General features: G+C 45.3%; 3 protein-coding genes across 3 annotated transcripts; 2 read left to right on the forward strand and 1 right to left on the reverse strand.

Annotated features, from left to right (window-relative positions):
* Nucleotides 1-1,466: 1,466 nt before the first annotated feature.
* On the forward strand, nucleotides 1,467-2,504 carry LOC148665532 (interferon-induced very large GTPase 1-like). The gene has a single exon (XM_088632379.1). The coding sequence runs from the start codon at nucleotides 1,467-1,469 to the stop codon at nucleotides 2,502-2,504; it is 1,038 nt and encodes a 345-aa protein (XP_088488505.1).
* A 32-nt stretch (nucleotides 2,505-2,536) lies between these two features.
* On the forward strand, nucleotides 2,537-4,172 carry LOC148665533 (interferon-induced very large GTPase 1-like). Its single transcript, XM_088632363.1, has one exon. It carries the CDS (start codon nucleotides 2,572-2,574, stop codon nucleotides 4,051-4,053), a length of 1,482 nt encoding a protein of 493 aa, XP_088488489.1. The 5' UTR covers nucleotides 2,537-2,571; the 3' UTR covers nucleotides 4,054-4,172.
* A 2,989-nt stretch (nucleotides 4,173-7,161) lies between these two features.
* LOC148665534 (GTPase IMAP family member 3-like) lies at nucleotides 7,162-12,437 on the reverse strand. The gene is made up of 4 exons (XM_088630943.1): nucleotides 12,427-12,437; nucleotides 11,699-12,200; nucleotides 11,435-11,587; nucleotides 7,162-7,167 (listed from the first exon to the last, which is right to left on the reverse strand). Exons 1-4 carry the CDS (start codon nucleotides 12,435-12,437, stop codon nucleotides 7,162-7,164), a joined length of 672 nt encoding a protein of 223 aa, XP_088487069.1.
* Nucleotides 12,438-13,756: the final 1,319 nt, after the last annotated feature.

The raw sequence follows: 13,756 nt of genomic DNA on the forward strand, positions 1-13,756 counted from the left end.
GTTAATATAAAGCCTGTGCCCCAGACTGGCAAATGTGAAGACATTCATGTGTTGTCTTTGTGTGGTGGTGTTTTCTCTGTAGTTGATCTTTGTGTTACACTCCTCCCCTGGTTGGTGTTTGTAACCCTGTGAGATGGAGAAAGATGAAAAAGGGGAAATTTTATCACCTCCTTCTGTACATCACCCGAGGCTGTCAGGTCAACAAATGTGAAAGTGCAAGCCTACTTATTCAGGAGTTCACGAGTTTGGGGTTAGTGTTAGTTTTCGGGTTTATTATTATCACTTCTCAGGAACCTGTAGCAAGGGCTCCCTGTTTCTGTCCAGCAAACTGTTTGGCAGATATTTTGGCTTCAGTATAGCACGTAGGTCTGCTCGGCAGTATTGGATTTAATCCAGCTCTTCTCACTGAGCTCTGCAGAAGTTTTCAGCGCCAGCGTCGCCCAGCACATGAAGTCAGTCTTTGGTCTAAGCAGCAGTCTCTGCAGCCTCAGGACAGTGCATCAGATACTGACGCTCGCCAGTCCATCTCATCTGCACTCGAGGCTGTACCTGTTTCTGACTCACAGTGTTTGGCAGCAATTTCAACTTTAAGTCAATAAGGGCCTTATCTCTGCACGGCACCCTCAGAGGCCTCCGGGGTCTTATATCTGCGCGGCCTCCAGCCAGCCTCCAGCTTTTAGTTTCATACTTTGACATCTTGACATCTTGCTTCATTTTTGGTTATTCTGCTGCTAGACAGACCACGAAGCAGATGCTACATCCAAAAAAAGTCACAAGCACTCAATCAGTGAGACCATTCACCTCTATTTTTCTTTGGCTTGTGATTTTTTTACCCTTTTTTCTCTTTCTCCTTCAAAGCTACAGCTCTCCCACCATCTCCAGACAGTCTCCTTCCGCTGGCAGAACTCTCTGCAATTGCGACAGCTGTATTCAAACCAGTCTCTCTGCTGCATCAAGGCAGCTTTTTTTCCAACTTCCTATTATTTTATACAGCTCTGGTTTCAATCAGCCTGCCTTATTACTTCATCATCTCTCATTAAAACCCTGAAGAGGTTCCGCTGTGAACCTGCACTTGGAGCTTGGCTTGTCATTAAGCACTGTGCCGAGATCTCAGGGCCCACAGCATAACATTAAGAATGTATTGTAGTAAATAAATTTTATGATATGGCTTGCCAGGATCCCTGCCCTCCATCGATAATGACACAAATCAGCAGTTAAAGACTCTGTGTATCACCATGATATTGAAAACCATCGGGCTTCATACCTGGGCAAACAATGTATTTCCTCTACTTTGTGATGCAGTTGACTTAGCTCTGCCTGAAAATACTGTGTAGTTTTTTAATCAATTCTGGGAAAAAATAAGGACCAGTGTTTTTTTCTCTTCTTGGCCCAGAAGAAGTTGTAATCCAAAACCAAGTTCTTACAGCTTTCTCTTTTCTCCTCTTTTTCTGATGAAATAGGACAAGATGGAAACCCCAGAGGAGTCTTTCAGAGAGAGAATGGACGAGGTGAGACAAGACCTCACAGAGCTTCAGAAACTGCACAAGGGAGGCAAAGACCGAAACAGTGCTGAGGTGAGAGAACTGGAAGACAAGATTCGCTCAGCCCTTGACGTTCCTCAGGAATGCTGGGTACCTGCTGGAGAGTCTCTAAAGGAGCTGGTGGAAAATCTACACCAACAGCTCAACCTTCTGGAAGACTCCTCCCTGTCTCACCCTGGGAATGTTCCTGATGAAGATGTGTTAAGAAGCGCGTCTGGAGGCCTGGCTCTGCAGGGAGTCTACTGCACTGGGATTCTGGAGAACATGCTGGAGAAGAGAGAGCAGCTCATTGAGGTTCCTGAGGGCTTCTCACTGCACAGACCCCAGCACAGCTCGCTTTATGAGAAGGAAGCATTTTCCTCCTGCACATCTCTGACCTTCTTCCAGAAGGTCGTGGAAAAGCTCGGCTACACTTTTAGCATTTCAGCAAAAGTTAGATTTAAAGTTTTTACTGTTGAAAACACAACAGAAAAGTCACACTGTACTAAAGAACAGGGGAAATCTCACACATCCTCCTCTGAAGAGTCCTGCGTGTGGAAAACGATGTACAGTTATGTCCCACTGGCGTCCAGCTTTATTCAGAAGGACAAACTGAAGCTGTCAAGTGCTGCCATGAAAGACCTTAGAGACATAGAAGCAGTGCTGATCAACAGTGATGAGGGTGACATGACCCCTGAGTTACTGGACAGAGTTGGTGAGTTTTTCAAGAGATTTGGTTCCCACACTGACCAGGGTCCTCTTCACTTTGGTGGGATGTTCTGGTGGAAGGCCTCTGCTCAGGGGTTCAGCAGCAGTGAAGTCACACAGATGAACAGCCTGATATCTGAAGCCTTACATCTCTATGTTGGTGCTGGATACAGTAAATTAACCTCTTTATGTTCACCTAAAGAGAGCAATGTCGCTGGAATCAGAAAACATTTCTTATTACTGAAAAAAATATTTTTTTTCAATCACTGCGCCTAAAAGTGAAGTGAGCGTGTCTGCATCACAGCTGAAAGGATCCTTTACTGGGAGCTACAGTGAAGCACAGATGAGCAGAGTGAAGCTTTCTGTCTCTAAAACTGGGGGTCCTGCTGAAACCAACAATCACCTGAAGTGGAAGTGTGCTCTGGTCAGCAGTAACAGGACCTGGCAGGTGATAGACAGAGGAACCAGTTTGATTCCTGTTTGGGACATCATCCTGTCTGCTCACACTCAAGACTTCACAGACCCTTTCAGACTGAGCAGCAGCCTGCTGGAGGCCTACAGAAGGATCACAGGGCAGGACGCAGACCTGATGTTGACACACATTGTTAATAAAATGAAAATGGAAGATTTTACTAATTTGCTTCAAAAACTGGGAATTCAGTCTGTGTATTCCAGCAAAATTGAAAAATCAGAGGTTCTTGTCATTGACAGTCTATCACTCAGTGCCAAGAAGCCAACAACAGAGACACAGCTGTGTTCTTACTATCTCTACAAGCTCATGACGCTGGACTACAGTGCTCGGTTTTTTGTACTGAAACTTCCAGATAATGAATTTAAGAAAAGCAGTCCAGACAACCAGTGTTCCAGTAAAAACAAAACGAGTGACTTCTTCAGCGTTGGACAGGAGGAAGATGAAGAGGATAACAAACTAGACTCATATATTCACCCCATGGACGTCCACATGGCTGTGTTCCACTGCTCTGGTGACTTCCTGAGAGCGTTCGTCTTCAACAAGCTCTCCACCTGTCAGTTTGCCTTGCCCCTCCTGGTGCCCAGCCCTAAGACTGGGGCAGTGGAGCTCCCTCTGTGGGCCCTGAGGCAGGTCAAGAGGTCCTGGTGCAGTAAGGAGCTCTCAGTGAGAGGCAGCTCTGTGAAACACAACTGCAGGGACATGTTCAACACTCCAGTGCCAACTGTGTCCTTCATCAGGCTGGGATCATCCTCCATCTCAAAATCCCAGGACCTGAACAGTGTCATCAGCCCCAAGAGACACAATGTGTTTTTCCACCGGCACTGCAGGGGCAGCTCCCCAGACTGCCTGCTCATGGACGGGGTGGTGGAGATCGCCTGGTACTGTCCAGGAGGCAGGAAGGACGACGTGTTCGACAGCTGTATAGCTTTCCTGAACCTTCACGGAGATGCCAGCCAACACCCAGAGCAGCTGCAGTTTCTGATCCCAGAGTCTCCGCTGGTTGGAGAAGAGAAGAAGAAAGCTGAGGCTCTTTCCAACTCTCCTGTCCCCCTGATCTGTCTGTTTGCTGGACAGAGTAAAGTCCCTCCAGGAAATAATCCAACCAAGGTGAGACTGGCAGCCAAGAACAGGAGCGAAGGTAATCTGACTGATGAGATCAGTTCACACATCAAACACTGCATCTCCACTGTGAACAAGACCTCCAGCCTGCAGACATACTTACAGGCAGCGAGACGACAGCAGTTCAGGGTGGATGAAGAAAGCGAATTCTGTACAGAAGGGAAGGAAAAGGCCAAGATTTTGTTGAATCTGTTGAAAGAGGAGAGATTATGTCAGGACACCCTCTGGAGCTGACGGACGGTGATGCTGCCCATGTGCCCCTGGTGTGGATTGAGGCCGTATTGGACAAGCTCACTGAGAGACTTGGAGACAGAAAGGTGTTTGTCCTCTCAGTCCTTGGAGTCCAGAGCTCAGGAAAGTCCACTCTGCTGAACACAATGTTTGGGCTGCAGTTCACAGTGAGTGCAGGCAGGTGCACCAGGGGAGCGTTCATGCAGTTAGTGAGAGTGAGTGAGGAGGTCAGAGCCCAGCTGCAGTATGACTTTGTCTTGGTGGTGGACACAGAGGGGCTTCGGTCGCCAGAGCTCAGTAATAAAACCTCACTGAGTCATGACAATGAATTAGCAACTTTAATTATCGGGATTGGGGACATGACTCTTATCAACATCATGGGAGAGAATCCGTCTGAAATGCAGGACATTCTCCAGATTTGCGTCCAGGCATTTCTGAGAATGACAAGTGTTCAGATCAAACCAAGTTGTATTTTTGTGCACCAGAATGTTGCAGAAGCTTCAGCGAATGAGAAGAATATGGAGGGAAGGAGGTGTCTCCTGGAGAAACTGGATGAAATGGCCCGCATTGCTGCTACAGAGGAAAAGCATGAAGTTACTGGCTTCAGTGATATAATCCAGTTCGATGTGGAATCACAGGTTTTCTACTTCAAAAACCTTCTGGAAGGAGACCCTCTGATGGCTCCTCCCAACCCCTCCTACAGCCAGAATGTCCAGGAGCTGAAGATGAAGCTCCTCAGTGTTGCTCAGTGGCAGCCTAGAGTGAAGTTTCCCTCACTGTCCGAGTTTAAATTACGGATCAGAGATGTCTGGAACGCACTGCTGGGGGAGAACTTTGTCTTCAGCTTCAGAAACACCCTGGAAATGTTGGTTTACAGTAAACTAGAGCAGAAGTACGGAGAGTGGTCATGGAAGATGAGGAAAAGAGCCCTGGAGATACAGAACAGACTGAGCAACCAAATTAACAATAATATAGTTCAGGCTGTGACATTGTCAGATCTGATGAGAAAATTTAATGGGGTTTACAGCACTCTGACAGCTGAAATAGAGAAGTATTTTAAAGAGGAAAAAAAACAGGAGATCTTGATTAACTGGAAGGTGAATGTTGATAAAAGATTTGAGATCCTGAGGAATGAGCTCACTGAAGAAACCCGAAAACAGAGCAATGAACTGATCAGACTGAAGAAATGCCGATTAGAGCTGGACAGGAAGAAATCAGAATATGAATCAGAACTGATTAAAATGAGCAAAGACCTGGCTTCCAGACTGAAGGAGCAGAAGCTCAGTGATAAGAAAGTGGAGGAGCAGTTTGACAGACTCTGGAAGAGCTGGGTGACCAGAGTGTCCTCAGAGCTGCCCCCTGAGGACATCAGAGCCACAGTGCAGAACATCCTGCTGGAGAAATTCAAGAACCAGGGAGATGTCCTCAACAAGATTGACAACAGAGAGGAGATGTTCCAGTTCAATAAGAAAAAACACATCAAACAAAGCTGGGCAAGATCTGTATGGAACACAGTTACTTCTCAAGACCCACAGTGCGAGTTTCATGGGAATGAACTCACTCAGCACATACAGAGAGCTGTTAATAAATACATTGACAGGAGAGAAGGGGAGAAAGTGGATTTCAATGAAAACTTCATCCATGAAATCCTGGGGCTGATAAAAAGTAACATAACTGATTATGAAAAGTCTACAGAGCAAAATATATTCACAAAGGAGTACAAGTTTGAACTGTCTGTCTATCTGTGCTTTACTGCAGCACCACAATTTGAGAAACTACACACAGCATTCAGGAGAGCCAACGATCCTCTGATTTACCTCGAGAGTAAGAGGGATCAGTACCTTGACTCTTTTAAGAGCTTCTGTAAAGGAGCCACATCTGTCACATTCTTTGTAGATTTTCTGTGCAGATGTCTCAAACCTGCGATCCAGCAGGCAGTGTGTGCTAAGACCTGTATCCAGATCACAGATGATATGAAATCTAACTGCCCTGCTTTCAGTGGTAACAGATCCAACCTGGAGAACCACATTCTGAGACACCTCGCTGAGCAGGAGGACTTTGACTCCTATATGGAATATATTAACCAGCCAAAGGATTATTTTGAGAGGTTTATAAGGGAGCGTGTTGAAAGATACTGTAGAAACAACAGTGATCAACTGAGAGTGATGTTTAATACCAATCTGACTGACCTAGTACAGCAGGTTATAACAGTGAACACTACTGTCACTGCAGCTGTGAGAGAGAGACATGGTGGTGCCACCTTGTGGCTGGATGACTTCTGTGTAGCACTCAGTGATCATATGGCGCTCCCCAGACAGGACTTCAGAAACATTGAAAATGAAGACATCACAGACCTGAAGTTCCTCAGAGAAACGATGGCCAGATCACTTGAGGAGATACTGGAAAATCTTCAGAAAGAAAGCAGCAGCAAACCTGACCTTGACTTAAAGATGTTCAGACTCAGACCTGATGAGATTCTGTGTGAGGCGCTCAGTGGGTGTTGGGAACAGTGTCCCTTCTGTAAATCCATCTGTACAAACACCATCCCTGGCCATGAGACTGACCACAGTGTCCAGTTTCACCGATCAAAAGCTCTGGCTGGCTGGCATCGCCGTGGCACTGATGAATTCTGTTGATTTTTGTACCACTTCAGTCAGCAGTGACAAGAGATTCAGACCTTTGAGTTCCAGTAGTTCTTTCCCTTATAAGACCTACAGAGCAGCAGGTGAACCTTACAGTAGATGGAGCATCACCCCAGATAACAGCGAACAGTCCTACTGGAAATGGTTCATCTGTACTTTCAGGTCACAGCTGGAGGGGAAATTAAAGCTAAAATTTGAAGGTAGTGGTGAAATTCCCGATGAATGGAAAACAATTGAAAAGAGGAAATGAAGTAACTTTAGATCTGAGAAAGAAAAAAGTACCATTAATAACATAATTTAAAGATGAACTTTTCATATCAATGTCTTTTTGTATAAACTGACACCTGCAATGGTGTAAAAATGAAGTGATATCAAACAAACAGTTCTACTGGAAATGGTTCATCTGTACTTTTAGGATAAAGATCGAGCAGGAATTTGGACTGAAATTCACAGGTCTGGATAAACTCCCTCAAGACTGGGACAGAAGCACAAAGGAAGCAGCCCTCAGAGACGTGTAGTAAACCCACATCAGTGTAAATATTTAGGTATTCAGGGACACCAATGTTCAACCTGATTCAGAGGGATTATGGATCACTCCTTTCAGGAGCTCACCTACGGATCAAGTCAGTCTTACAGGTCCTCATATCATATCGTCATGCTCATCTGTAACAAATCTGATTATTAATGAACAGATGAGAAGCTCTCTGGGTTAGATATGGTAACATATGGCCTTCAGATTGATTTAGGATTGAGGTTCCAAAAAGAGAACTGTCTCCCAGTAAAATTATTTCAGTACTAGAATTTCACAGAAAGCTCTCACTCAACAGACATTTAGACACTGAATAGTGAATGAGTAACTGCAGATTTCTGCAACTATTGTGTTATATTTTAACCTGAAATTGGTTTTATCTTTAAACTTTATTCTGACATTTGTTTTGCTGTTTGTGAAAAGTCATTCAGAGTTTGACTAAGGAACGTCATGCTGTATTTTGAAGCTGTGGGTGTGATGTCCACAGGAAATCAAGGCATTTGCTCTCATACTCCATCAGGGGTCGGGTTTTCTGTGTAGGAAAATTCTTATGTTTACTGTGCTGATAAATTCTTAAATCCTCTGGTGTGTGATTAATGGAAACAGATTAAAATAGGGAAAAAAATGATATACTGCAATAGAAACACAAAACATTGAAATGGTAATTGAAAATTGGTGACAGTTGGTGACAAAACTTTCTTCTTCTCCTGTACTGACAGATGGGATAATTACTGCTTCTAACTAAAATATCTAATAAAGGAAATCACAATCAAATGTGACAAACTGTATCTTTTTACAAGCATTAAAAAGTAGTGACATTTCACTTGGGTTGTTTTCTTCATTTTGAACTGTTTGTTGTTTGACAAACATACAATTTTGCAATACATCATACCAGATTAATCTGCCAGTACAGCACCTTCCAGTTTTACAATCAGCGATTCTGTATACTTTCTTCACTTTCAGTCAAATGACACTACAAGTCCAGACCACTGAAACCCCCACCATGGTCAAATTATTAGGATCCCTACTTAAAGATCTTAAAGTGTTCCGACAAAGCCTTAAATGAAATAAACAAACATACCATACAACTTCAACACCTCAATGGTTCTGTTTTTATCAGCTGACATAGTAGTGAGCACAGAGCTGTAAACTGTAACTGCTCTACAGAGGGCAGAAATACACAAAATATTAAGTGTTGTTTTCACCCTTTTATACCTGCTACATCTTAGTTGCAGGGTAGTGCAGTGGTTAACATCGCTGCCTGGCTTCAGTTCCTGGGGGACTGTCTGTGTGGTGTTTGCATGTTTGTGTTCACTTGGGTTTCGGGTTAATTGGCTTGTAGGAAAATTGGCCCTGGTGTGAATGTGTGTGTGTGTCTGTGTGTACCCTGCGATACTCACAGACACACACACAGACTGGCGGGACGGGATGTCCTGGTGTGTGTGAGTGTGTGTTTGTGTGTCTATGTGTGCCCTGAGACAGACTGGCATCCCGTCCAGGGTGTGTGAGTGTGTGTTTGTGTGTCTGTGTCCAGGGTGTGTGTGCTGTCTTACACCCATTGCTTGTCAGGACAGACTATGGCTCCCCTGCAATCCGGGATTAGAAAATGGACAGATATACAAAATAATATATAAACAATTATATTTCTATTGGTAAAAAAGCCCTCCATACAAGAAATACTACATGGTGCAGAGGAGTGTACTGTTGTGTACTGTTGTCTTGTACAGAGGACATCTTGTTACTGACCCACACACACTCACCAGTAGGAGAATATGGTGACTGTGGCTGTTTTTCCCAAGTGTGTCCCTAAACCATATTGCAATATGAATAAAGACCTTACTGAGTGAATGAGAATTACATTCACATGAAACAAATGGTCAGTAATAATTCTGTAAAATAGGAATCTTCACTGGTATATTAATATATATTTTAATTAAAATGTTATATTTCTTCTACCTGCTACACTACATCTGTTCTCACCCCTCCATCTGGGCAGAGAGGGTGTAAGGTGCGGTAATAAGCCAAGACCCCCTTTATGATTTAAAAATATTAACAGGTTAATATAGTCAAAACCGTCCTTCGGATGAGACGTAAAACTGAGGTCCTGACTCTCTGTGATCATTAAAAATCCCAGGGGTTTCTCGAAAAGAGTAGAAGTGTAACCCCGGCGTCCTGGCCAAATTTCCCATTGGCCCCTACCAGTCATGGCCTCCTAATAACCCCCATCTCTGAATTGGCTTCATTACTCTGCTCTCCTCTCCACTGATAGCTGATGTGGGGTGAGCGTTCGGGTGCACTATGGGTGCCGTCGCATCATCCAGGGGGGGCTGCACACTGGTGGTGGTGGAGGGGAGTCCCCATTACCTGTAAATTGTTTTGAGTGGAGTGTCCAGAAAAGCGCTATATAAGTGTCAGCAATAATTATTGTTATTATAAAATGCCCCTTACTGAAAGCAGAAATATACAAACCAGCCCGCGAAGGAGTAGGTGTTTAATAATATAATAATAATAATAATAATAACAACAACAACTCAAAGGTACAAAAGTCAAATCGTCATTGATAGAAGCCGCCAACAGTTCCTGCTGCAATGCTCTGTTATGTACCACTCTCATATTTTCATTGTTTAATAGAGAGACTCGGAGAAGGGTGAATACTCGTGTGTCTTTACTTGATCAACCTCACTTCCTCCCACATTTCCGGGTATTGTGGGTAATGTAGTACACAAGCGGCTCGCCAGATACGGCAGGTATCCCACCTGTCAGCTCCTCACAAGCAGTTTGCCCATCAGTCAAACACACAAAATCACAAGTAATAATAATAATAATAATAAAAAACAACTTTATTTTATATAGTGCCTTTTAAGGTGGCTTCTCAAAGTGCTTTACAGAATGACAACAATAAAACAAGATCATACACAAGATAAAACACAATTACAATATACAGAGGAGAGCATGGATGGTGGTACTAAGAAAAGCAGAGAGGTGAAGAATGGAACCAGTTCAGTAAAGGCTTTTCTGAAGAAGAAGGTTTTGAGTCTGGATCTGAAGGAGTTTAGAGAAGGTGACTCTCTGATATCCTTGGAGAGAGAGTTCCAGAGCTTGGGGGCATAACGGGAGAAGACCCTGTCACCCATACAATGTAGACGGGCTTGGGGGACAGTAAGGAGAGCAGAATTAGAAGAGTGAAGGTTGCGAGGTGGGGAGCAGAGCGATAATAGTGCAGACAGGTACAGTACTGAGTTGCCAAGCCATGCAGAGCCTTATAGGTGCGCATGAGGATTAGTCCCCACAGAATTTGACCGGAAGCCAGTGCAAGGACTCCGGGACAGGAGTAATGTAATCACTTGCATTAGACCTGGTCCGGATTCTGGCTGCTGAATTTTGGACATACTGCAGTTTGTTCAGAGTAGATTTAGAAACTCCAGTGAGTAGAGCATTACAGTAGTCAATTCCTGAGAACAAAAATGTGTTGATCAGCTTTTCAGCCACAGTTAGCGATAGCATAGGGCGTAGTCTAGTGATATTTCTGAGGTGAAAAAAAAGATGTTTTGACAGTATGCTGCACATGTGTGTCGAATATTAAGCCAGAATTGAATATTACCCCAAGGTTTTTCAATTTAGACTAATAATTTAAAAGAACTGGGGTGCTGTTCATGGCAGAGAGAACAGGAAAGAAGCACACCCCCAAGTTACAGACATTAGTGTTACAAGTATATACATATACACTGTTACAATTACAGTACCTCCAAAAAGTATACATGACATATACAAAAAATACCATAATAAAAACATGATCAAAACAGAATATTAATTTAAAATTAGTTTTCATTTTTGTGTTTGTTCTTGTGTGCCTGTGGGTTGTGCGTGCTCCTGTGCGTGAGTCTGTGCTGCTCTGGCTTCTCCTCACAGTAAAGCACTGAGTTCCTGCTCCTATCACTGTTCCTGCTGCTGCTCCTGTTGGGCCCCCCAGGGCTCCTGCTAGGGGCCGAAATGCTGCCCTCAGTCCTGCTCCCAGTATCACTGCTCCTGTGCTGAGGTGCTGCTTCACCAGGTCCAGGTGTCTCTCTGCCTCCTCTCTGGCCTTTTCCTTATAGTGCTGCCTGAGTTCCTCCATCTCCCTCCTGTGTGTTCTTCTCTCTCTCTCCTCTCCCTCTCCTCTCTCAGTTCCTCCATCTCTCTCTGCACCCTCTCTCCTCAGCTCCTCCTCCAGCACTCTCCTTCTCCCCTCATCCCTCTCCTCCAGCTCTGCTATCTGCTCCTCCAGCGCTCTGATCTCCTCTCGTGTCTGGATCTCCTCCTCCATCCTGCGGAAGTAGTTCTGCAGCTCCTTCTGGTGCTTCTCCCTTAGTCTCTCCTCCTCCTCTCTCTGTTTCCTCTCCTCTGTCTCCCTCAGGATCTGCAGCTGCCCCTGTCTGATCTGGGACTTGGCCTCCTGGTATATCTTACTGCTGTAGTAGCTGCCCTTGTTTCCTGCTACCAGCTTCTCTATCTTCTCCAGCAGCTCTGTGACCTGAGTGGCGCCCCTGTCCTTGTTGTTGAGGGCGTGATACCTGTTCTCACACTTTCCCAGCAGCCACTGGAGCTCCCTGCTGCCTGTGTGCACAAACTCCTCCAGCGTCCTGCTGGTCAGCTCATCAGCGTGGGTGAACAGGATAATGGTGTGTTCCAGGGCCTTCTCCCCGAATATCTCCAGTGTCCTCTTCTCCTCCCCTGTGGATCGGCCCAGCGGGGTCACCAGGAGGAAGGCATGGGGTCCCAGGGCAGACAAGTTAACACAGAGCCCCACATCCCGTCTCCTGTCCCCCTCAGACAGTCCAGTGTGGAGCCAGTCTGGAGTGTCCACTACAGTCACCCATCTCCCAGACACTTGTCCTGTCCTCTTCTGGCTCTCCTGAGTGACCGCGGAGCTGCTGGCTTTGGAGGGAAACTCTTCTGAGCCCAGGATGGTGTTTCCTGCTGCGCTCTTCCCAGCACCAGTCCTGCCCAGCAGCACCACTCTTAGCTCAGAGGGGCGGGGCTGGAGTCTGGGTTTGACTTAATTCACTGCAACAGGAGGAGAGACAGGAACATCAGGGAGGATACACATGAGAGGAGACCAACCTTTCCACAGATAAGAAGAGTTCAGTTTGCTCAAGAGTCAAAACTTAAAGAGCCATTATAAAAGAGACTCATAATCTTTAGCATCAACTAACTAAAGAGTTTTACCGGATGTTCATGATTTTGTGAACTTTTGTCAGAACTTTTCCCCCCCAAAGTGAGTCAAGTTTAATTTTAAAAATCATGTTCATTACCGGCCTTCAAGCAACAACAGTCATGCTGTAGTACTGTACCGTTACAGGGGCTGCCAGGAAACCAATTGGTAGAACAGGAGGATCTTTATGCGCAACCGTGAATCTTGCAGAATGTGGGAATGTGAGGGGTTCAATTAGGAGTGAGATTGTGAAACAGTGGGCTTGGGAATGCAATGCCGTTTGCAAGGGAGAGTGTGGGGCGTGACAGGGGCAGAGTGTAGAAGGAAGTTAATTGAAGAAGGAGAGATAATCTCTTCAATCCAGTTAAGAGCAGTACTCTAGGAGAGTGTGCAGTCCAGTGCAATCATCCTTCTGGAATTTCACTCTGAAACTGATCACACCCAGAGTCAGAGTCCACTGTGTCTTTACTTCAGAGTATGAGAAGAGAGAAACAGGCTTAAAGCTTAGCACCTCTCAGCGGAATAAACTCAACCTCATGTTCCTGGCACCACATCCCCACAGCTGGGCTGTCCTGCAGTGATTCTCTTCCTCAGTGTCAGTGTCAGTCGCTAAGGAACTGTCCCTTCAACACTGAGACCTTCAGTCTTGACCACTTTGTTAAAAAAGCAAAATTCAGACTCCAGGCTGTTCAGTAATTCTCCATCTCACCCTGTTTGACACAGATTCTACAACAGGCTGCTGCTGTTTAGTCACAGACTCACTGATCTGCAGACAAGCTGTGAGTCTTTCAGACTGATGTACAAAAACAGCTCTTGTCTGGGTTTCTAATGAACTGCTGATGGGCTCTTTCATCCATTCCTGTCCTGCAGGACTTCAGAGCTGCCTTTGACACTAACAGATCAACTGAGGAGGCCATCACCACTGCTCTACACACTACCCTCTCACACCTAGACAAGAGAGAAACGTATGTGAGAATGTTGTCGATTACAGCTCAGCATTCAACACCATCATACCCTTAAGGCTTATCACCAAGCTCCAGGACCTAGGACTAAGCTCCCCTCTCTGCAATTGGATCCTGGACTTTCTGACAGGCCGACCACAGGTGGTGAGAGTCAGCACAAGTACATCCTCCACCCTGACTCTGAGCATCGGTGCCCCCCCAGGGCTGAGTAATCAGACCTCTCCTCTACTCCCTATTCACCCACGACTGCATAGCCAGGAACAAGACAAACTCCATCATCAAGTTTGCGGACAATACAACGATCATCAGCTTGATCACGAACGGTGATGAGTCTGCAGACAGGGAGGAGGTAGAAACGCTGACAGCATGAAGTAATGACAAC

This window comes from Lepisosteus platostomus, chromosome 5 (assembly GCF_059453375.1).
Source record: "Lepisosteus platostomus isolate fLepPlt1 chromosome 5, fLepPlt1.hap1, whole genome shotgun sequence".
Taxonomy (NCBI): domain Eukaryota; kingdom Metazoa; phylum Chordata; class Actinopteri; order Semionotiformes; family Lepisosteidae; genus Lepisosteus; species Lepisosteus platostomus.